Source organism: Botryllus schlosseri, chromosome 1 (assembly GCF_051294905.1).
Source record: "Botryllus schlosseri isolate E-star chromosome 1, Bs_hap1, whole genome shotgun sequence".
NCBI lineage: Eukaryota > Metazoa > Chordata > Ascidiacea > Stolidobranchia > Styelidae > Botryllus > Botryllus schlosseri.
The window spans coordinates 16,337,565-16,363,495 of NC_137236.1; the positions used below are offsets into that span (position 1 = coordinate 16,337,565).

Below are 25,931 nucleotides of genomic sequence, written 5' to 3' on the forward strand. Positions count from 1 at the left end.
GAGTCATTACAACCCTGGATAAGTCTTTGGATATCGTACAATATACAGTAGTAAGGAGATATGTTTTGATCACGCTTTTGAGTGTCATTGTCATAAAGACTGAGCGTAATAGCTGCTGTATGCAGGTAACTGAACATATTTTCGAAAACTACAGAAATTTGTAGTTCCACCAGTCATTCTGCATTGGTCTTGAAGACGCGCCCTGCAGTTTCGAAAGTAGGCCTGTTTGATCAACTGCTTGGAGTGTACGACGTCTCGGCCAGATCGACTTTTTGAGACTACGCAGTTAAGAACTTTTCAGATCTTCTATTCATACTTCCACTTGGAGTATAGTTTTGACGTATTTCCTGAGCCGCTAATTATACGTGTAATTGCGAGAGAGCGAGAGCGAGAGAGAGAGAGAGAGTGAGTATTTTTTCATCCAACCAAAATACGTAAAAAAAGACGGCAATGGTGTTGGTACAGAAAATAAGCCTGCGCAGTATTCGGTATCAGATAGGAATGATCGATACGACCGCAACGGTCAACTGGTCTGATCACACCCGTATCAAACAGGTACCCTTGACTCTATACAGTCTGGCTGTAAAAAATATTAGTTTAAAAAAGGAAATTAAAAAACGAAAAAGTAAACAATGGTAGCAAATGATCAATGAAGCAATGTCTGGGCGAGGTAGGACAACAGTGTTATGATGACGACAAGAGGTGATCAAGCAGGTCTTTTTTAATCTATTATAAGACAGTTCACGGATATGCTGTAGTAATTCGTTACAAATGATAAGTCCTGAGTGGTCGATAGATCTCTTAGTTCGGTTGCTTTTGGGTGGAGGTAAGTAAATATTTCCCTTTGATGAGGATCTCGTGTAATAGGAGTGGACATTTTTAGCAGGTGTGAAAAAGTCATCAAACACACTATTGGGAAAATATTTGTGTGTAACTTTTGCGCGGAAATATACAGCATTGCGTGTGCTTTATAGATGTGGTTCTTGACCGATGATCCACGAGTCATTCTCATGAAAGACGCGTGAAACTCACGCATATGATTTGTTAAGACACGCCAGTGTTGATCGCAGACAATTAGGCGCGATTAGTGGCTGAATTGTTGTGGATGCCATGGTTTCTTGTGGTGGTTTCTTGGGTTTAACAACGAATTCCCGTACCGGTTCCACGTCCAATATCTATTGCAGTGGTTGTTAACCGATTTTCCATGGATCCAGTCTGAGGGGTTTGCTGGAGGTCAAGACACACACTCAACTCATCATACATTTGATTTGAGATGATATGCCCATCTTGGCCATCATTGGCTGCAGACATTTAGTAAGAGTCGAATTGTCACTGGGTGGTGTGTCAATGGCGTACGCCATGGAGGTTGGGGTTTGAAATCGAAACGCAGTCTTTGTTAGTTGGCAATTATATCTCCAACAGGGTTGTAATGACTCGAGTCATGAGTCGTGATTTTTTGGTGACTAGACTTGACGCGAGTCATTTTGTTGAAAATTAAAAATGACTCGGCTCGAGTCAATTTGTGTATTGACTCGAATTGCACTCGAGGCATTGCGTATGACTCGGACCAAGTCATGACTCGAGATTAGATTTGACAAGTCAAACATTTCATAAAATGGTGAAGTTATCACTAGGTCGATTTTTTACTTAAACAACGGAATACTTTGACCTAAAAATCAATATTTTGATATTTTTCACCTTAAAAAATTACTTTTGGCCAAATTGTGACCTAACGTATGCCAATTAGGTGTTTCTCACATAATATTAGAATTATACTGCTTATCTTCATTTCTGGTTGGAACTGTCTGTCCTCACGAGTAGTTTGACCTGAAAAAACTTTGTTGACCCAAAAACAGAAAAACTTTTAAAACTTTTACATTTCCACGAAATCTGGCCCTATGAAGAATTCCAGTAGTTACATCACGTATTACGGTGGAAATATTTAACATTTGTTGTAGTACAACTAAGAATACTTTCCTACATTCTCGAGTAGAAAGTGTCTGTCCCTACCAAGTAGCTTGCCAATAAAGAAGAAAGAACGTTTAACATCAGCTGTTCTTGGCTGACAACACTGAAGTTGTACGTACGCTGCTGGTGACACACCGTGTTGCTTCATTCTGACAATGTTGTCTACATCACAATTTTTCATCATGCGCTTCTTGATATAACAACCATGCAATGCCCACGCAGTCTTGCTTCAGTTAGGATATTGCGGTACGTTGAGCATAACACCATGTCAACCTATTTATTTCATTTGAATGTTTATGCTTCACAACGAGCAGACAATAGGCCGTCTACAGCGTTAGGCCTGTAAAGTAGGCCACAAGCTTTAAATGTCGAATTATAAGTTCGCCGACAGTGCAAAATCTACGATACAGACGAAATGTAGGCTGCAAAATTGTTTCGACTTTGTAGAAAACGTTGACAACTTTTTTACCTGACGCTACAATTTTGACAAAATTTTAACCTTTTTCACATGTCAAAAAAATGGCCCTAGTTATCATAATATCAATATTTTGTCTATCAATAATGATGCTTGAATATGCTCCCAGAAACTGTTAAGTGAGAAAAATTAGTATAATAAGCTCGGTAATATCGAACACTTCGCATTCAGATTTGTAAAAAGTGGGTTTCACACGACATATACCCGGAACTGAGCAGTCTACACAATGACTTGGACTCGAATCAAGACACTAGGACTCAGACTTGACTCGGTGGTGAATTGAAAACGAATCGACTTGACTCGAGCCAAAACGTTAAAAGTGAGATAGACTTGTGACTTGGAACCTTGTGACTTGGTTACAACCCTCGTATGCCAATATGTAAAAGCTCATTTGTATAATTGAGCAATTCGTATCACGCTTGCGTTTCGACCGACCAATACGATGACACTTTACAAAGTGAAACTTTGTTGAGATGAAGCCAGATAAACAGTACAATGCGCAAATGATGTGACGAATAAGAAATTCCTCTTGCATCAGTCATCGTCACATCACCACGCCCAATATAGCTAAGAAGGGAACACAATGATTTGCCACTCGTACGTTATATCCATGGAATATTGCAACATCAAATTTGGGCTTATACATTAGGGTTACCATATTTTTGTGACACCAATTCCGGACGCTCGTTAGCGCCCACTAGTGGATTTTAAAATGAGGTATGAGTACATTGTCGATCAATATGACGTCACATCAGCAACGCTTTGTTTATCGACTAGAGGTGGTCACGATCCGGTTCAGGAGTATGTGGTTGTGTGTTGTAAGTTGTAACCAGAGCCGAAGCCCCATTTTTCCAGCCCATCCCGCACAAATAAACACTGATTTTGGGCCCACCGTAGCGTAATCGATGCAACTTCTGGGAGCTTACTATATGCATCTGGACGGTAAATCATTTGAATGAATTATGTCAATAATACTGGTTCTTCCACATAGTACTATACAATTTTGGTCCTTTCTCGATCCACCCACATGGTCATAGTTAGCGGTATAGAGCTGGTGGAGGATGGATGACTTCAAAAATGCAAGGAGCGTAATTGTACATCGTTAAGTCATGTTCGTGTCACACCGACAAGATTATTTATCAGCCTAATGCCGGTACGCACTGCACCACTGAGCTATATAAACACCGCTCATCCGGTGGCTCCCAACCTTTGATTGTCGTGACTCCATTTCCAATTTGCCGTGGCCCAGCTCCAAATTTGATAGGCTGATTACTAATTAATAGGCCTGCTAATTTGTCCAGACTTACTCACATCCTATTTTGGAAGCTGATTACGTTCAACAACTTCGCGAACCCCAGAATAAAGGCAAACTACCCCCAGGTTTCGAACCACTATCTTTAAACAAAGCATCAAAACGGCCTAAACCGACTCTATGAATATACCGTTATCTTGTAATTGCGAATATAATTAGACTTATTTCTGTAAATGAATGCTATTTTTATATATTTTTGATCGCAGATTATGCGAGGGTGGTAGTCCCCATATTAAAACCAATATATGTGATGCTAAAACGCGCGTAGCGCGAAGAAAAATTTCACGTAGCATAAATCTGGCCAAAATAATTTTGCTTGTGTTGATTTACGAGAAAATTATAATTTTACTTCACGCCTTCAAAATTCGGGACATTTAGGCATATTTCAGAAATTCCTCCCGGACGCAGTTTTATCAGTGAAATTCTGGACATGTCCGGGAAATTCCGGACGTATGGAAACCCTATTATACATCTCGGGGGCCAACTACAAAATAACCAAGAAGGTGTGGCCTATGATATCTACAGTAAAAACCTCCCTAATAATAGGCCAAATATCATCACTGGGTTCATCACAGTGCACGTAGGATACCTCTAGCTCAGACGGTAGTAACGGGCTGTCGCAACGAGCTGTAATTATGACATACAAGCCGCCAGCTACCGGATATGTAGTAATATAGTATATAGGCAAACAATAGAGCACGCACTATGGTGAAGCTAATGGTGTATTGTGGGCTTATCAATGGCGAAATAGAATATCACATATGGTTTGAGTGTGTGTATATTGTAGATCAGGGGTCACCAATCTTTTTGCAACCAATAGCTACTTCTTATTGGTACTGATTGAAGCGACGGGCAACCCCGCCGTTTAATCGTGCGAGACCGAATTCCCGTTTTGATATTCATTGGATTGGGCAGGAATCACATTGCGGTAAATCTTCTAAGAGAGTCTTTTAAATCAAAACATCTTCTAAGAGAGTCCTTTAAATCAAAAGATCTCATTTCAACTAGCTAGCCACTAAGATTTTTTGAGAAATCATGGATTACGTCGCACCATGTTTGTATTTATCATACAACACCATTCAACTCAAATTTTAAAATAAATCATGTCACACTTTATACTGGACATCATGTTATCTTTTTTGTTTTATATCAGTTAGTGGGAAGACTGGCATTGCATGTAATCAGCTAGTGCGCTGCACTCTGGTATGTAACTTGACAGTTGACACTGCAACTCTGAGAGATTGTTCCAGATGTGCATTAGTGATCCATGTTCTGTGTTTGTTCTTGATGAATTTCATGTCCGAAAAGGCTGATTCACAACGATAAGTTGAACCAAACACGCTTGCAACCTTCATGTCGGCTGCGCATACACCACCGTACTTTTCCGTGTAAACAACGCACCAAAAGTTTAATGCAGCCAGGTGGGCTTTGAGGTTGAGGTCATTTGGCAGGGTTACAATTTCAATCTCCAACTGTTCAGCATCCAGACATGGCAGATTTCATTATAACGGACAGCAGCAACGATTACAGGAAGTTAGAAACATGCTACTAAACTGAATTGGGTGTAAGAGAAACAAGCTGTGTCAAAAATGCAATAGGCAATTGGCATACAGATATTGAAAATCTTCTAGTCTAAAATAGGTGCAATTTGCGCAAATAAATTCAGTCATCGTGAAGCATAGGGGCCATTTCACCCAATTGTGAATAACAATTTTACTCCTAAAGGCGATAGAACCATACCCGCAAACTACCTCGACCATTACGAAATTAAATGCGTCGGGAGTGTGTAAATTAAATGATAAGTTGATACCCATTGTTAATGCATACTGTATTTTATTTCATTTACCAGCTACTTCCGTGGCAGAGCACAATTGCCCTTTATTTCTTTTGGTTCGTAGCGCGAAAAGTCTCCAGATTTGATCAGTGGTACTCAGTGGTACCTAAGTCGTTTTTATTCATAATAATAATAACCAATAAGCGCAGCTGTAAGTCACAACCAACTACGATCCTCCCGTAATCATCAATTTAATACAATCAATGCCAAAACGCACCTCGTCTCCAATCGATATGTTGTTACAGTCCATGACCCCGTCGACAATATCACCGGACGAACAGTACGTCTTGGAAGAATACGTCACGTGACTAGGAATGCTGCTTGCGCGCACCAAAAGTCTTCCCTTAATTTTCTGAAATAAAGGGGTCACAGATATATGGATTGGTTGGAAAGTAGGCTACAATAAAGAAGCAGTGCTGGTAGACATTAACATATACATTATAGTCGACTTCTACCATACACCCAGTATACATTTTGATACAGACGTGCGATGAGGTTAGCGGTTGGTGACACACTGAACTCATGTAGAGTCGAATTTTTATATGCATCGACACAAACTGATAGCTTATTCATTTGGCCACATGTTATTTCATATCTCATCAACACGATGTTCATGTTGGCCGACACAACGTCAAAATTTATACTACGCCGTCGCTTTGGATTTTCTAACTATAGAGAATGTTGTTTCACTGCGTAGGCAGAGATTATCGGATTGTTGGCCAACGGATTAATTTGTGCCTCGCCTTGAATAGTTTCACGTCGACCTGTTTGTATCATCGCCAAATTTAACATTCCGAAAAGGTTGTAAAGGGGGTTCTAGTGCTCAGACTTTATTATCATTTCAATTTCAGAATCACTGAGACAATAGCTATCGATGAATACCCGTTATGGTGAATTATGAGTTGTTTATGATGCATTGGGCTACCGCTAGTAAGCCATTGCTGCCCCGACCCCCTCACGCTCTATATTTTTGTACAATAAATAGGGAAATTGACTAATTGTGATTATTTTACTTCAAGTATACAATCATACGAGTTAACTTTTACGACTTTTTGAATTTAGAATTCGAATCCGTATACCCGTCGTGCAACCTCAAAATTTTCCTGGGACGTATGGGCATTAAACAGGCCCCACAAAACCGTGTGACACTTGCGCTTGTAGGTTCGTCTTGATGTAAGGGTTGGTGTTGGTGTTGAAAAGTTACAAGTTGAAGCGTGGCTTGGTAAAGTGTCTTAATCTTAAACGCTTAGCAACCGCCACAAAAAGTGATAAAAGATAAAGCATTCGACTTACCTCGTACGCATCAGCGATGATAGATACTATATTGTTTGAGTCGCTGGCGAGCTGCGAAGCTTCCCCAAGGTTTTTGAGTACTTTGGAAATTTCCTGAAGGTCAGGTATGCAGATGTCAACAGCAGAAGCGGTAAAACCCAAGTACAAATATACGTGCAAACATTAATTTTGTACTGTTACATGTAAAATGGTGATTGGCAAGACATACTATAAAAAATAAAGGCTATTAAAAGTACACTAGCAAGTCGTATCCAAACGCAGATTTGATCAATTCTACTCGAGTAGAAGTAAAGGTAACTCCGTAAATTCCTGCTACTGCAAGCAGAAGTAGCGATAAGACATGTCAAAACTACTTCATAGGAAAGTACCCAGGGTTGTAATGACTCGAGTCATTTTTCAAATTCCTAAAATGACTCGACGCGACTCGAGTCAATTTGTATATTGACTCGACTGGTACCCGAGTCATTGCGCATGACTCTAACCAAGTCATATGACGGCCATGATGACTCAAACCAAGTCATATGACGGCGATGTCATATGTCATATGACGGCCGAGACCGACATTCATTGTAACTTCGAAGTATACGAAAGTCACCACATTATTGGCATTTCGTCTGTCAGTCCTGAAGTCCTGATGCTTGGAAAATAGGGCAAGAAACTGTTAGGACTGAGGTAAATGACGTTATTATGAATGCGAGCCAATTCATACCACTCGAGCAGAGCTGAAAAAAGTGGGTTTCACCGGACCCAAGTAAAAATTAACAGTGAACACAATAACTTGGACTCGGACTCGAGTCACAACACTATGACTTGGACTCGGCCTTCTACTCCATTGGTTCCCAACCTTTTTGTCTTCATTTCCAACTTATGATTTTTCCGAGTCTTCATTCACCACTACCCAAACCTTTTGTGATTACGGAACATCTATTTGCTTGTTTAAGAGCACAAGACACACAACCTCGCCAGTACGCAAGAAAAGCGCCTATAACTGCAACATAAAACGTATTATGAACCGATACCGGTAATCCTCAAAATTAAACGAAACCGGTATCGCACGCCATACCGGTCGTGCTGGATGCGTTTGTGACGCCATCATTGGTTATCTGGAGTCAAATGAGTTTTGTGAACACGCAGTACATACAGTCCAGAGCAGGTAACTGGTAACGATAATCGCGCAGGTGTCCCCGTATATATGTATACAATTCTGTATATATAATGTTTACCAAATGCGTCTATTCGTCATCTGAAACCATTGAATTCCCCACCGGTTCGGAACCACTGCTCTACTATTACCGAGAATGGACATTACCGTGAATACCGAGAATGGACATTACCGAGAATTGCCAATGCCAAGAATATAGAGTTGTTGAGAAATTTATACCTGCGCATCGATACCGAGTGCGACATCGCCGTGATGCACTCACACGATCTGCACATATGCATAGCATGTCTGCATTATATATATTGCATTCTCGGTAATGTTCATTCTCGGTGGTGTCCATTCTCGGTAATGTCGATTCTCTGTGGTATCCATTATCGGTGATGTCCATTCTCGGTGGTGTTCATTCTCGGTAATGGTTTTCCCGGTATAGATCGGACACCCCTGCACTCGGACTTGCCTCCGTGGTAAATATAAAATGACCTAATATTTAAAACTATAAAAGTGAGATTGACTTGTGACTCGGAAACTTGTGACTTGTTTACAACACTGAAAGTACCCTAGTAAGCAGTTTCGAGAAGTAGATTTAACCGCGTCGCCAACGTGGGGCAATTAATCGGCTGTTCCCACATTCGAAACGGGAAGATGCATCTAGGCGGCTAACGCAGAATTACTAATGATACCATAAATAGGTACAATCCTGAGAAAATATAGTAAGCAGTTACTGTGACGGCTATCTCACACGGTCCAAGATATATCACAAACGCAAAATTTCTTATGACACTATACGCTAGAATCTTTGAAAAGTTAAGCAGTTGCTCTGATACAGCGGCTATTTCAACCAGGGTTATTTCACGGTGTTCTAATGAGGATGACGAATAAAAGTGATCGAAATGATCTCCAAACTACCTTTTTCTATTAAAACTACAGGGTGCAAGCAATTAGTATGGCGTAGACTTGAATCAATCCAAGTAGATGCAAAATTATTGTAAAATCTTTAACACCAAAGGCAAGCAGAACTTTCATAAGTACTCCTAAAAGTGCAGGTATTGCATACCCGACCACCTCTTGTCAAAAGTATACGAGAAATGTGAGTGTCCTAGTCGATACCTGGTACACGGGCAACACGTCGTCTGTAACGGCAAAAATTGTGATGATCTTGTGTTCCGTGAACGCCTGCTTCAACTGGCCGAGAGATGGGTAATCCAAGGTCTTGCTTTTCGCGTATACGATTGCTTCCGAATCAAGTTTGGCGTTGAAGCCCTATATTATATTACGATGCGGTCAGATTCATGGTCACATGATAATAACATTGTTGAAGAAGTGGGGCCCGTATATTACCTATGTTCTAAAGCGTTATTTATCGCCTTTCGGTGTTCGGCTTCGTGAACATTGCGGTCATTGCGGAAAACAATGGGGACTAGGAACTCAAAAATTTGCCAAAAAGTCAATATTTGCAATTTTTTCCTGGTTTGAAATATTACCATTGTGTCTCTGCTGTCACCTCGTGGCCTTGTTTCAACCAAAACATAGTGTCCTGATGGTGTCGACACAAGAAATCTCACGCCTCAGTGAAATTGAATCACGTCACAATTTCCATTTGGCTATAGTCATTTTTGACCGGCTTGCCGAGCATTAAATTTGGTAAAACGGGTATCAATCGAAAGCTGACTCTGCACTGATTACAAAAATATAAATTTTATTCCGCTCGTGGGCCTGGAACTCCCACAGTCAGCTTCGAATTTTTCATTGTTATGGAGATTGGCATTGGGACGGAACAATGCTGAACATTGAACAATGCTGTCTGGCTTTTTTTCTCTTGACCTACTCTCTCGTTTCGTCAGGCACTATGCTGTAACGCTCGAATTGTTTGCAATCATTTACCGATCGACTGTGCTTTTGATCAATCGCTCGCCACTTAATACGCTGCATTTTGCTTTCTGCCGCCGCAATCCACCTCTACAGGGCCAGAATTCGATCTTCCAGCATCCAATGACGAAACTCCAGAATCTGACGTATCAAGATTAACACAATGCTGAGCAATACTGTCTGACACTTTTTCTCTTGAGCTACTCTCTCGTTTCGCCAGACAGCATTGTTGCGTCCCAATGCCAACCTTCATAACAATGAAGAAATCGAGGCTGATTGTGGGAGTTCCAGGGCCATGGGCGGAATAAAATTTACATTTTCGTAATCAGTGCACAGTCAGCTTTCGATTGATACCTATTTCACCAAATTTAATGCTCGGCAAGTTGGTCAAAAATGAGCGTCAAATTGCCTGTAGCCAAATGGACGTTGTGACGTGATACAATTTCACTGAGGCGTGAGATATGCCTGTGTCGACACCATATAGGACACTATGCTCAAACAATAACTGAAATCTGCAACATTCCAATTTTATTTTCCCATAATAAAGGGGTGCTTTTCTCAAAGTTCCAACAAAAATATCGCATTTTTCGTCCATAACTCAATAAAATTTATCGTTTGAGAGATAAAGAAATCTACATCTTTATTATTTCCGGGTACAACTTGGTTAGATTGTTGTCATTCAATCATTCTGACACTCATTCTTGTTATTACATCGATCCCTCTTGTTCATTGACTCTTTACTTTGCAAATGCTCGTCAGTGTTTTTTCTCAATTGGAAAATTTTGTTATGTTGCATTAAGGTAAACCATAAATTTGTATAAAATATTTTTCCTGAATGGCTAGAAATTTTTCGGATACATGACATTCAAATCTGTGCTGCGCCAAAAGTTTTGTTTTACATAGGTCTACCAGGCTATAAGTTACAGGACTTCACAGCAAACTTGCAGCAAATTTATAACAAAGCTTTGAATTTTTAATTTTCGAAATGAAATATCTCCGAGAAGGGTAGCACATAATCTTTCAAATTTTAGCATAGCACAGCACTGTCCCAGTACTTCCTAAAGAAGGCGTCAGATCAGAAAAAGACTGGATAATTTTAAGAGTTTACATTCCCCGTGTCGGTGCATTCTTTCTACTTCAAATCCCATTTAAAATGCCACAATATGCGGAATAGAACCAATTTTTTTTTGTATATGGCATAACGGCACCGAGCGACTGTGAACATTTTATGGTTATGAGGGTAGTCATCCGGAAGTTAGGTTTTTGACTTGTTAGTCCCCTTATGGGCTGAAAATCCAATGTAATCATTACTACGGCGGGGCAAAATCTAGAATATCTGGGGGATTCCATTCTAGATACAGTATTAAACATCGAATCGACTGTTCGAGTATCGCTCATTTTGACGTCATAAGAGTGGGAATGGTGTGGAAAGGTACTGGTGGGCCATAGAGCTTGCATCGTAGCAGTGATATTAAAAATAATGTTATTATAAACACACAAGAATTTCAAGGTCCTTCATCATATCCAGAAATGAGATTATTAAGCAACAGTCTTTCACCACAACGTGATTGCGTGACGCACGCCACTCACTCACCTCGAAAGCAATCTACAACAACAACCTTCTCACTATATTCGAGCGAACTTCCACTTGACTAAATTACTGCGTTGTTGAAAACCGTTGTTTTTCACTGAACGTTATCGTGCCAACGCGAACTCGAACCAATTTAGTTGGTCATGAGCAGGATAAGGCTGAACACGCCTTTATTAGATTAGGGGCGAATTCCTCGGGACTTAGAAAAGGTGATTTCTAATCATTCACAACAAATAGGAATATTGAGTTACTGAACGCCACGCACCTTTATATACGGATAAATCAATGGATGTACCTTTTGAAGGTGGCACTTCATATCGTTCGCTTCGAGAATGGCCGCAAGTTTTCCGTCCATCGCAATGTGAGGTGGGGCGTCCGTTGTGAGTAAGATCACTCTCGTAGATCCTGGGCGCCATTTGACGAACTAAATAGAGACAAGTCGGTATACTTGGAATCAATTTGTTGAATTCGATATGCGAGTCGTAGTCAGGCTCGTGACTTGATTGTGTAAGCGCGAGGTTCACTTTCGCGTTCTATAGGTGAACCTCAGAAATTTGGAGGTTCGCGTTCACAAACGAGCCTAGGTATTTTCTGCTCTGTGGACCTTTTTCATAAATTAAATTTTTTCATGTCATTATATCGTCTTTGGGTGAAATTCTTTGTTATTATTCAGCTTCCCGTTTGTGAATATATAGCGACTCTCTGCTGTCTACTTTGCCCGCAATCATACAACAGCAAGAATGAAACACACTACCTGTAAGAAGACATCAAATCGTGCTTAGTCAACCAAACAATTATTTACGTCGACGAAATTGATATAAAGAATGCATCGATATTTACTGTAAAAAAATCTATGAGGTGCACAGGATTTTCCTTGATTTGATATCCTTATTGTATCATAAAAATCAAATTTGTCGGACTGGGATGCTGACTATACTGTATAACTTGTTTTTGAGATTAATACCTCGCGCAAGTATCGAGACGGCCGTTTTACTATTGGGAATACGTCTGTTCTGTTCTGTCCAGCCGAGTCCTCGCTGAAATTGTTAGCAAGTTCATGGAAGATGTTGATTGTGTGGACTTATTAAAAGATTTGATTTTTCCAGTTGATATGTTGGGCGACGTTTAAAGAGTCGACATGTACTTTAATATTGTGGCATAATGTGGCACGAGTCGTCGCTAGTTATCATATAATGTACATGACTACATGTAAGTACAATATTATAGAACTTAACCGAAATGCAGGGCTGGAATTAGCGCTATGACGTCACATGACTCCATAGGTCCACGTTTGCGTTCACTCAGAACGTGTCAAAAAGGCTCACGCTCACTAGAACCAGAATCTTTTGTGGGTTCGCCCCATCTCTACTAGGAACTTTTAGAGAGGAGAAGAGGTCACTGGTCTGAAGCGAATCACTTCTAATTCTTCAGAGAACTCAAATAGGTTTGTACTAGTACTTACGCAAGCGTTAAGGCTTTCAGACTACTTCCACTTTTAATTTACAGTTTTTTAGGCAGAACTATACCTAATTTTTAGTTCTTTTGCTTTTGCAATGTAGAAATTAGTTTTAGGTCTTAAGAATCAGGTGAAATGAATATGTCTTTGCAGAATACACCAGTAACAGAATATGAAATATTATCTGTAGACAAATCTAACAGTGCTTCGTTACTGACAAGACCAGATTGCATATGCTTTCAGGTTTTCTTCAGCGGGTGATCGATTCTCAACATCGGGCATCTAAATCCGTTTTGATAAGAGGGAAAACGGTAAAAGCGAAGTGAAAAATTCCTAAAAAGTGTACCTCTTCGCAGACTGCAATTTGCATGAGTGCGTCGAAGGATCCTTCCGGTATGTCGATATTGCCAGACACCTTAGTCGCCTGAACCGTATTCTGAAACTCGGTGGCGTTGCCGGTGATTGCGAGTTGATGACGAAATCCAAAAGGCGGAGCACAGGACGTTACGTTCACTCCACCGGCGCACGGGTTTTCCAGTCTGAGAAATCAAAGTTATACATTTGTAACTCTGTAACTATGGCTTCCCGTAAGCGTACACCTCAAACTATGATAATCGTCCACCGGACAGGTCCTAATCTAGGGGCTGCTTCGCCAAGCTATAAGGGTGGAAGTGAAAATCCGTCTATATACTACTTCATACGTGGAAAAATCTAAAACGTAAAGGAAAATAAGTTGGGTTTTCTTGTTCCTTATGTTTTTCGCCAAAACGGCTGCCAAAACTCTTGAGCTAGTCGAAGTAGTCTGAAATTTCAGCGACTTTAGTACATAGCGGTCGGAGGCAACACACAAGAGAACAGGGGTACTTCACCCGGGGTCCGAAAACCCGTTTTGGGTTCACGGACAATGGGACTAATAAAAGTGTTTTTACATCTATTTATAAATTGAACTGGACACTTTTCAAATTGATTTCATTAATAATTTAGGATCCGCTTCGAGCTAACTCCCCTTACATTGGGGCTTGGGGTGTGGCACGTGGGGCCCTAACAAGTACATCCTACCACAAAAGTAAGACATGGAATATTGAGCCAATGTTTCATAAAAGGGGGCGATAAACATACCGAATCCAAGCAATTCAATTATACTGACCCATTAGCCTTCCACTTCCACGGATTTTGTAGCTTAATGTCACTGCTACATGCCAAAATGCGATTAGATGCAACATCAAATATGTCTGTGTGTTTTGTCGAAAAGAGTACCAGCCCTTTTTGGAACGGACGACTAAAACGTGGCCCACTATCAAATTACTTTGGACGCAAAATCCTGATATGTTTACAATCCGAAAACGTAAATTTAAAATGACAACATTGTCAAAAGAAAAGACGCAAAAGAGTAGCCCGCTAACCAGTTTTTCGATGCAATTGTCGACAGCTGATTTCAGGTTTAAAGATTAATCTTAAACTCACTGGTCGGTGACCGTGCTGGTGTACGGCATCATTACTTTGTCTACAAATGAACCGAAGCCCACTTCGACGTTCTGTGTGATGTTGTCTTTGATGTTGCTGACCAATTTAGCTCCCAACCCTTTCAGCGTGTCCAAATCGTCGCTCATAGAGTTTGATAAATCCATCACGTAATACAAGTCCAACGGGTAGTCGATGACTTTGTGGAAGGTGATATTCACATTTTTTGTTTGACCTGTTGGATATGAATGTGCCTATTTAGTTTTTTTTTTGTCCGCAGCAGAGTCGAATTGATCGACAAATGTAGCTCGTTGTGTGAAGATTATTGTCATTGCTATACGCAGAGGCGCCCAAAGTAGCCAGTGTTGGTACTCAAGGCCGCTAATCAAAAATCCTGGTCCATATTCGGATCGAAATACAAACTGCGATTCACTTGATTTATCTGTATTTTGGATAATGGGATGTAGAATTTAGAATCATTTTCAATTTTAGTGAGAGTCCTGATTAGGACGAAATTCTGGATTTCCATATAAGCTTTGGATTTCAAAATAATAAATCTGCTCATCTCTAAGAAAGCTAGATTATTCTGTTTGCGTTAACTGTGATAGCAAAATAATATACCAGTGTCAAAAAAGTTCCTAAGTTCCCTATACATATACGTATACGCGAACTCCTTTTGTTGAAACAGCCTTGGCTGGTGCATTTTTTATAAAAGTCGACTCCAAGGCACAGAGCCGAAAGTGTGAACGGCCTCTTCCAACGACGAGAAATCTGTCCGGTGGGATTATCCAACAGATGCTTGTACGATCTAAAAGTAGTACATTGAATGCTATCTTCTATTCGAAATTTCATGCTCCTGACGTCATCTTTTCAGGTACGATTGTTAATATACAATGTTACAACTGTATATCATACCATCCGCTGCGAGATTTCGGGCGTTGGCACCATTTTAAACGGACAGTAAGTGAGGTGTAAACAATAGTTACGTATCTCCATCCCACCTCACATCCTGCTTACTAGAATAACACGTAATTTCAAGACACCTAGCTTGTTCGCAGAGGTAATTTTAATAGCATGGCCGGTAGTGCACATTAGTCATGCTGATAGGTTTTACACTTCCGCGCCAGGGTAAAATTTGCATTCTCCTTTTGCGGTCATAATCGTTTCACCAGTCCGGGTATTAGACGTGTCATGACTGGTGAATAGTGATGGATTCCAGAGAAACCAAGCACTTTTGGGGAAAAATAATGAAACTCCTGCATTACACATTCATCCATCAAATACATAGTTCCTTCCTGACAGGGCTGTGGAGTCAGAGTCGGAGTCGGATTTTGGCTAATTTTCGCTTGATGGAGTCGGAGTCGGTACGTTTAAAGACTCAGCAGTAGGAGTCGGAGTCGGTCCATTGAAAATGTGTGGAGTCGGAGTCGGAGTCGGTGCTAAAATTTACCGACTACACAGCCCTGCATCCTGAGTGATGATTACTTCGTTTCCATGCTCGGCCGATGGGCCCATTTTCGAGAGACTCGGCCGACGAACGAGAGAATTTTGTTGCGCATTTACTGTGATGCACACCCACGTCGGCCGACTCGTCGGCCATCGAGTGAATCCTTCGGCTTAGCCCTTCGGCCATGCTTGCGTTCTGTCTTCGATTAGCGAATTGGTATTCGCTACTTACAATACACTTTTCGTATCAAATTAACCATGGCTGCACTCCGGACGGATCTTGGACGCCTTTAGAAACCAAGAATTATGATCGTAACGGAATTTAGTAGTACCGGTACTGCTACACGAATTACCCGTAGGCTACCGAAATCTTCGCGATCTGATCACATACGCTGCTGCCACAATTCGAGGGTTTGTGTTCTGGTGCATGGATACAATACAAACTATACCGTTTGACCACAAACTAGGAGAACTTATTCACATTTCCACATTTCCCTGGTAAGCAAATCATCGACACGACACTGGACGTTCATGTCTGAATCATGACGACGAAACAGTAATACCGGTAGACTACTGGAGAAGTTACTATTCTGTGCTCGAAATTATTGGACCACGATACCCAATGTCTATATCTCCCACATACTAAGATATGCCACCAATTTTCATCTTTTATCCATCTTATTTAATCTTCTGTTAGTTTCAGGCAATTGGTTCATCGTGACCATTTTACATGTTGGATGGATTTCGTGTTCAAGGTCAAAGCGTTTGTTTGATTGAATGACCGCTACAAGTCATCTCGGCTCATTCCTACCGAGTCATTTATCGCAATCTTGTGATTATTATGAAATTGTTACTAAGTATAAGTAAGCCAAAAACGTCATCGCGATCGCTTCGCCCACCTAGTTCGGCCAAGTCACGGTTGGGTTACGTCTGCTCATGGAAACACGGCCGACATGTACAACGCATGCGTCATGACAAATGTTCCCTCTAATTTTTCACCAGTCTGCGCAAACACGCCAACTCACTGCGCAGGCCCTTGGACAACAGTGCGCAACCAGGCACCCCATAGGGTGATGAATCAGGGCTGCGCCCCTCAGACCCCCTCGGGGTTTACGCTTTTTTACGCTATTCTGATCATCTACATTTGGTAGATGTGGCGCTTAAACGCGCGTAGCGCGAAAAAGTTCTATAATTCATGATTGAATCGGGATTTAGCTGTCAATTTTTATGCTCTCTCTGCTCACGTAATCTGATTTACCGGTAGAGCTGATTGAGTGAGGTTTGTTGGAAAAGGTAGGACCCCTAAATGATAATTATTCATCTTCGAGCGTACCCGTTGGTATAATGACTTCATTACGGAATGGTAGTTCGTGACTTCCATGCTGTCCACATTTTACCATCCAAAAATTCGTTTGTTATTTCGACTTCTCGACATATTTTGCAGAGCAGACCTTTCTTGCTCGAAAAAGAAAATCACACCTAATCTTACAGTTTTGTCTTCCGTTTTCACATGCTCCGACAACAGTGGCGGCTCGTGACAATATCAGGTGGTGGGGCAAGGGCTGCAAGCGACTTTTTATCAAGATGACGTGACAATGGCGTTTTCCAACGTAGACAAGTAGGTTGTCAAGTCAAGGTTGTCAAGGTTGTCAGTAGGTTATCAAAATGACGTGACAATGGCGTTTTCCAACGTAAACAAGTAGGGTTACCATACGTCCTCTTTTATGAGGATTTGTCCTCTTTTTTGACTTTTTTGAAAGTGTCCTCGGAGGACGCCCTTTTGTCCTCTTTTTTGAGATTTTGTCCGCTCCGGCGGGTATTTCGGAGTGAAAAACGGTTATTTTAGCTCTGGGTGGAAAGATGACCTTTTTTTTAGTTATCCACCTAGCAATGCGGGAAGAAAAACGGTACTTTGAGCTCTGAGCGGAAAAGATGACCTTTTTTTTAGTCAACCGATCACAAAGTGGGAAAAATTCACCGGTTTTTGAAAATTCTTCTCCGGTTTTGCAAGTCTCAAATTTCTGGAAAAGTGTCCTCTTTTTAGATTTCCAAAATATGGTAAGCCTATGTTACGGTAACATGAATTTCCCGACAACAGTGATTTTAACGTATGTGCCACGAGAGGTCTGCCGGTGAGCTGTGACTTGAAGTGTGGTAACTGCGTAAACGGCGTACGGAACAAAGATTCAACACGGTTCATGTTCGCACTAGACCTGACTATGACTAATTATCTGCAGAAATGGAAATGACTATAACTCGAGAGATTGCGTAAGCCTAATTGGAAAGGTCAACGAGTTCGGACACCAACGCAATTGTTATCTCATACATTGGGCCTGTCATATTGAATCCAAAGCACCAGTCTGAAGAACTAAGAATAGCAGCCTCGGAAATTCGGTCTCGGTACAGCATAGGAGATTTTGGCCTTGAAACTGGAGACTGTAACACGACACATATGGCTTTATTACTGTCTATAGGTCTGCTGCGAAATCGCATTTGAAAAATATATTACCGAATATATACGTGGATGAAAGCCGTAAACTTAGTACACTGTTACATGACATCATCGAGAAGTAGCCTCTGCCTCATGGCCCTTTTCGGTATGGTACACTGTCAAAATTAATGCGAACAGACCGAATTTTGCGTAAAATTTACTGAGGAATAGGCTGATCAAGTGATCAGCTGTTAGCCGCCATCGAAAACGAAATAGCTATCGCGCTTGACAGGGGCGTTGTAAGCAAATGGCTTGAAGGCAACAATTTCACGGTGAAATTGACATCGGAGAATATAATATCAAAGTAAATATTTGAATGCAAATGAGAATGATATCATCATTTCGTCACCTATCTCAGTATGGAACACAGTTAACGTTACCACAGATACACCGGCTTTTGCGTGAAATCCGCAATGCGTTGTAGGCTAAAGTGTCAGATCAGAGCGCATCTCTACCATATTCGACCTTGATAACGAAATCACTGCCCTAATCATTGAGTGTCAACCTTGAGACTTGGCACAGCGTTCGATACTAAAATCAAAACACACCGTGCAAAAGCTCATGACAGATCTAGGTAAGGAGCATCGTTAAAATCAATAGAGACCAATACCGGCTTTGCGTAAAATCTGTTCGCGATAAATGACGAGTCGGCTCTCACTCGACTTAGGAAGCGAAATTACCACTAACATAGTTCAGTGACAAACTTAAAACTTGGTACAGCGTTCGATACTAACATTAAGACTTACCGTGCCAAATGTCATAACCTATCTCAGTATTGAACATCGTCAAAATCAATGGATACCAATACCGGCTTTTGAGTAAAATCTGTTTGCGATACATGACGGATCAGCACACACTCAACTTCGGAAACGGAATTACTACCCTAAACTTTAAGTAGAAACCCTGAAACTTGAGGCAATGTTGAATAACACCATCACGACATGACACACCAAGTTTCAAGAGTTTTCATGATGTGAAACACCATCAAAATCGACCTATACCAGCAAAGGTCGACTAAACGCATATGACGGTAACCGAGTTCAGATATAGATACGATTGTTACATCACACCTTAGGGGCACAGACCTATTGTGCCCCGGTTGCTCGGTAATTTTATGAATAGGAGAGAGTAAATCCCCAATTCTTTATTGTGCGCGGCTTTGAGAGAATAGACAGTGAAAGCTTGTTATGAGCGCTACCGGGGCATGCCCCGGCGAGGCATTCGCAAAGCGAAAACACAGAAGAGAATTCGATTTTCGCAGAGACTTCGCTATACATGGGCATTTACAAGCGAAAGGACAAGAAGAATATGATTTTCGCTGTGATTTCGGTATATATAGATTGTTGTGCGTCTATAAATGGTAAAGAATTGTTATTGAACAGAATTTTAGGTGGGGCAATGCCCCAGTTGCCCTATAGGACGAGCCGCCACTGTCCGACAACCATTCCATGTTAAATGAATCGCACTTCCTTGTTAATTTGGCTTGGTGAGGGGATGAGAAACTACCCATCTGTGACGTCACAATAAATCCGTGTACATGTGACATGCTATAGATTACTGGTAGACATACACGCACGAGAACGCACTTCAAATCAATACACGCGATCGATATAGGCCAGGGGTGACCAACCTTTTTGCCATTCACGCCCGCATTTCGACTACTGATGTAGCATATACGGCCGCATTCCATGTTAAAGTGTCTATGGCCATTTCTGGTGAACTCCGGACTAAGCTATTGAATAATATATAGGCTTACTGCGTGGTCATGTTATGGAGCTATGTCAGTTTCACTAATGAATTTCGTCATTAATAATAATAGTTTTATATATTACTATCAAATTGTTATCCTTTCTTTGCCCATGTAATCAGATTCACTAATAAAGTTGATGGAGAGGGTGTTTTCAAAAATTTAGGGCAAGTTATAAATGATACTGCGTCTTCGGGTGGGCCAATTGTTATAAGTCACCTTGTTGCATGCCGTTATTTCTTGACCTCCATTCAGGATTGTTGGTATAGTTAGGAGCACACGATTGCGAGTTTGTATTTCAATATGGGGCGCATCATTTTCATCTGCTGTTCGTATCTGTGCTGTGGGCACTGCTTAGAAAGAGCATTGCTATGTATCAAAATCCAAAAATGAAGTCACATTGAATCGCGCGCAGCGCGAATAAAATTTCAAGTTCAGTTATAATATCTCAAGAAATCGGGAGTCAATTCGTAAATTCAAATTGCATGTCGACAGCCGCCAACACATACTAGTTGCATTCCGTGTCCTCGGCCGCACAAATTTCCTTCTACGGCCGCAGGTTGGTTACCCCTGATGTAGGCTTCACCGCGTTAAAACACTGATGTGACGTCTTAATACCAGCAATGCACTCATTACTATCAAGACCACCAGTCAAATATAATGATATGAATATTCAAGTCCGACTGAAGCAAGAACAATATCAGCGTATGACCTTATCGACAGAAGATTCCCGTTCAAACAAATCGAATAAAATCAAAATTTGTGCTGCTGAGAAGCTGATGTAATTCAACGCCCTACAGTGCACAGAGGCAGCATTTCCCGTTCAACGTTTGCAAGGGGATGGATTTTTTGAACAATATTGGTGCTTGTACTTGCATATTCTGCACATTCTCCTATCTCACCGCCATATGTGATCAGATTTGCCTGATGGAAGTGATATGACTTCGAAAATTCGCGGCATGTAGGCTAATTGTACAATAAATCTTGCGTATACTGTTTATGCCACGCGAAGAAGACTATTCGTTAGTTTCTCACATATTAACTTCGAGCTAGCCCATTGTTATTTATAACTTTGTTAAACCATGTTATTTCACCATTCCCAGAAAAGATTGTGCTATTGAAATGATATCAGTATCGCCCACGCGTAGGAAACCATAATTAAAGAAAAATCTCTTTCGTGAGGTGCACGTCATTGCAAATTATGAGTTTCGCAGAGCGCAATATTTACCTTTACGAGCCGCACTTGTACCTCGGTTTTAGACTTCAGCGACAACACTATTTTCCCCTGGCAACGTTTCCTCTAATTTTTCACGAGTCTGCGGGCTTGCGCGGCCCCTTGGAGAACAGCGCGCAACTACTAAAAAAAACTCATCACTTCGGATTTTTTGTGCGCAGCTTAGATATTCTGTGCGCAGAGACCGTTTCAGCAATGCGCATTTGTGCACGTGCGCAGCTTAGAGGGAACATTGGTCATGACCCTTCGGCCGACCGTCGGCCGAGCATGGAAACGAAGTAATTGAAATGGCACAAGACTTCGTTTTCTATGCACACACACTTCGGAAAAAAGTCGTAATTTTCACGATCTCACCAACATGCAATGTTGTCCTTTCCAACCATCATCCGTTTGTGTAATATTAAACAATGTCAGATAACGCAGGAAAGAAATAGTCATTTCATATTAGTTCATAATTGAAGAATCTTACCAACGAAGATAAAAGCTTGAAGGGAAGCGATTTTCGCGACTATTGTAGGATGAAACAACGCATTCTAATAGGAAACATGGAAGTTGACCAGTGACTCTGTTCAACTTTAACGATATTGACTTACAATCTATTTGTCTGCATGCATATAAGGCTCCATAAATGATTTGTAGCTTGGGGGCATTCTTATTTGTATTGGCACACTCACATAATTTACAACAACTTCCATTGCAATATATGTCAAACTTGACGACTACTTGATGTTCCCCTCACCACCAGTGAAGCCACAATAACGGTATACATGGATTTGGTATAGATTATCACTCAAACATTTGATGTCCATGTCAGTCACCCAGCTGCAATGTAACTCTCGTGATTAATGTAAAATAACAGTCGCAAAGATTCCGACGCAGCTACGTTCGGCGGTGAAACTTTACCTTTTCGTAACCTCAAGGTTAGCCTTTGCGGTCGCATCTGAATAATATCTTGCGAACTGGTTGTTGATTCGCTGGCGTTGCTGTAGTTTTCATTCTGCACAATATCTTCGTAGCTCTGCGGATTGATGAGAGTGTCGGAACAATTATAAGACGTTGTCCTGTAGTGAAGAAACGTAAATATAGAATCATACACATAGCGTGTCAAGGTTGTAACCAAGTCACAAGGTTCCGAGTCAGAAGTTCATCCCACTTTTATAGTTTTGACTCGAGTCAAGCCGAGTCATTTTCAAGTTACCACCGATTCAAATCCAAAACCAAGTCAGATAGTGGAGGGTCGAGTCCGATCATGGTGTTTCGACTCGAGTCTGAGTCCAAGTCATTATGTTCACTGTTCGGTGGACAGTTTTCAGTTCAACCCGTGTTTTTCAACTCTGCTCGAGTGATATAGTACGTCTCGCATTCATAATACAGCATAATTCTCCTCAGTTTTAACAGTTTCAGGCCATTATTGCAAGTGTCAGGACCAATGTTCACTCTAATTTTGACGAGTCTGCACACATTCACCAACTCACTGCGCAGACCCTTCGACAACAGTGCGTCACGACTAAAAAAGGCCATCACTTCGGATTTTTGTCAGCAACTTAGGTTTTCTGCGCGCAGATACAGTCTCTGCAGTGCGCATTTGTGCACGTGCGCAGCTTAAAGTAGGCTTACCATATTTTGGAAATCTAAAAAGAGGACACTTTTTCAGAAATATGAGACTTTGTGATCGGTTGACTAAAAAAAAAAAAGTCAACTTTCCCGCTCAGAGCTCAAAATACCGTTTGTCTCTCCACATTGCTAGGTGGTTGACTAAAAAAAAAAAAAAAAAATTGGTCAACTTTTCGCTCAGAGCTCAAATAACCGTTTTTCACGCCTGAGCGTCACTTATGTGCTAATTTACAGCATATCACTCGCATTTTGCTCTAAATGTGACCTAAATTTTCAAAAAAGACGACAAAATCCCAAAAAAGAGGACAAAAGGGCGTCCTCCGAGGACACTTTCATAAAGTCAAAAAAGAGGACAAATCCTCTAAAAAGAGGACGTATGGTAACCCTAGCTTAGAGGGAACATTGGTCAGGACTGATAGACGAAATACCTATAATGTGGTGACTTTACTGTTCTTCGATGTTACTATGAAACGTCTGTCTTGGCCGTCATAGTCTCCAGTCATATGACTGGGTTCGAGTCATACACAATGACTCGAGTACGGTAGGCGAGATCGATATGTCAGGTCGTGGTCTCATAAAGTAGCGGGCTAGGGGAATGGTATTCAATCTCTAGAAATTGCTTGTATTTCGACTTGAATGTGGACATGCTCTACGACAGACGGTCAGCCGGCGAGATAGCCTACTGCTCCATATTAGGTCCGGCAAAGGCATATTTCATAGGTCGATGATCATTCGCGTCGCTCGCGTCAAGACTAAGGCTAGAAGAGTAATGGCGGTGGAAATAGGCACAATCTTGGACAATGCATTCACCTGGTACTGTAATGGCTATTGCACGCGTTTAGTCTGACGATTTCGTACCTAGAACTGATGCTATCTTATCTGCAAACTACTTTCCACTTTTCTACTTTTCATGAAAAAAAAAACTACTGAAAAGTGGAATTAGTCGGAAAACTTAACTACTTGAGTAAGTTAGTGCAAGTAATTATTGAGTACTTACAAACAGTATAATTACTTCCCTGTGGACTATCGCTGATTGTAACCGAGTGCATTTACTACAATCTTTCCACCAATTGACAATAATACGAATCACCCTTCCGCCCCGTGGTACCGTATAGCGATCGCTGTCAATATAGCGTCAGTTGGGTCGGTTCATCGATGAACATTGAACACTCGAACAGATATCGCCGAACGACAATAGCCATCAGTACATATGGCATATTGTCTGTTATTTCATGCTCGGTTCGTTGCCTTGCTTCGTTGATCCCGTTTCAAAGCAAATCCAAGTGTGAAATCAGCCGATGCGGTTACACGATTCAATTGAATTGTATATTCATATTGGAATTACCCCGAATATTTTCGGCTGAGACTTGTCTAGTGCAATCCTCAGCAACTAGTAGAGTATGGAAAAGAAAATTGTGTATCAACAATCATATCACAAAATATGACGTCACCTCACCAGCTTATTTCTAGGTCGGACGGATGTGCGTACGGTGCATAGATCATATTGAAATCTTTGAACTATGCCACACAATATTATCTATTGAAATATTACATCGAACAGCGGTAATGGTGTGTCATAAAGTTGGAACTGTTTATGGTTCAACCAGTTTAGCTGTTATGAGAAGTAGCCTATCCTACTGTACTTGGTTCATATATTGGCATGTACCAGCGCTTTCCAAACGTTTATGTTGTCAGGCGCTCTCTGAAGACTTATAAACAATCTCCATGCCCTATGGAATTCATAGTGTCGAAAATTTCGAGAGAAGCGCACATAAAAATGTATTTAAGAAATCTCGTTTCTGAAAATGCATAACAGTGAACCTAATACACGTCAAAAACGTGCTTGTTGATTTCTAACTCCCTGGCATATGTTTGCGATTGCAAATAAGCGTCTCGCGAAGCCAAATAACAAACGTAAATGGGTTTATTTTTTTTATTATATTTAGAGTGCAGTGCCCCTTTAATTTATGATTGACGGGCTGCTCGTCTTGTATAGTGCGATGATTGTCATTGTCACTAATTGAATAGTATGTATAAAGTACCTAATGAACGGTGACTGTGACTTCAGACCGGTAAAACGTGTTTGGAATTCGAAAGCTTGACAACCACGGGGAAATGAGCGCGGCATAGCCTTACCTCCCATACCACTGCACGCAGTGTTGGAGACTGACAATTAATTACACGGATGCTATAGGCTTGATCAGGGGCGGAAACCCCTCCAGTCAGCGTGCCTGATATGGGAAAGTGAAGTATTTGACGGGCCGGACCATTGTATCCATATACGCTATTCGCTTATTTATCCCCCTGTACAAGGAATATGTAGTATTTATTTGAAACCTCAAGTTTAAAGCATGGAAACCAAAAACATGAATTAATGAATATATCAACGTAATATACTACAATAGCGGGTAAAGTCAATGAGAAATCTTTGACGATGAAGTTGTCAACAACTTCCTCGAACTTTGTCTGAATGGCGGACGTAGAAACCTTAAGTAAAGAATGCACGTGTAAGTGTACACACTGTACACTGTATGCTACATCGGTAAGCTTGGAACGCAGCTTTATCTTGCCAATGTTCAGGGTCGAAAATGTTTGCTCGCAAACGCATGTAGACCCTAACAGTCACTATAACTTGACATGGCTGAATTCGTGCTATCATGTCGGAGAATCCTTTAAGATTTGATTCGGATATAGACGAGGTTGAATTACATTGCAAGGATACTTATACCAGGAGATAATATCAGACCGTGGTGCACCAGACCCTTAAGGGAGATAAGCGTCACTACAACTTTTAACCATATTAATAATAATAATGACGTAGCAAGCAAGTAAAGTGGGGGATTGTGGCTCACTGTGGCCATGGGCCATTCAAATTCCCTTTGAGGGCCATTCCGGCCCGCCCTGGGCTTGATGACAGGTAGGTATTTGGTTATTGGTAAATGCGAAGTTCGCTAGCGATTATGCACCATTTTAGTATGTAT

The 25,931-nt window shown here is 41.1% G+C and overlaps 1 protein-coding gene across 1 annotated transcript in view; it reads right to left on the reverse strand.

Moving 5' to 3' along the window:
* LOC145433717 (integrin beta-2-like) overlaps positions 1-25,931 on the reverse strand; it is a 53,023-nt gene that overhangs the window by 24,927 nt on the left and 2,165 nt on the right. The window contains exons 3-9 of the mRNA XM_080310912.1: positions 22,240-22,397; positions 14,422-14,653; positions 13,304-13,496; positions 11,797-11,925; positions 9,152-9,304; positions 6,883-6,975; positions 5,807-5,941 (exon numbers count right to left, since the gene is read on the reverse strand). Coding sequence (XP_080167038.1) covers positions 5,807-5,941; positions 6,883-6,975; positions 9,152-9,304; positions 11,797-11,925; positions 13,304-13,496; positions 14,422-14,653; positions 22,240-22,397 — 1,093 coding nt within the window. The remainder of the gene's footprint in view (positions 1-5,806; positions 5,942-6,882; positions 6,976-9,151; positions 9,305-11,796; positions 11,926-13,303; positions 13,497-14,421; positions 14,654-22,239; positions 22,398-25,931) is intronic.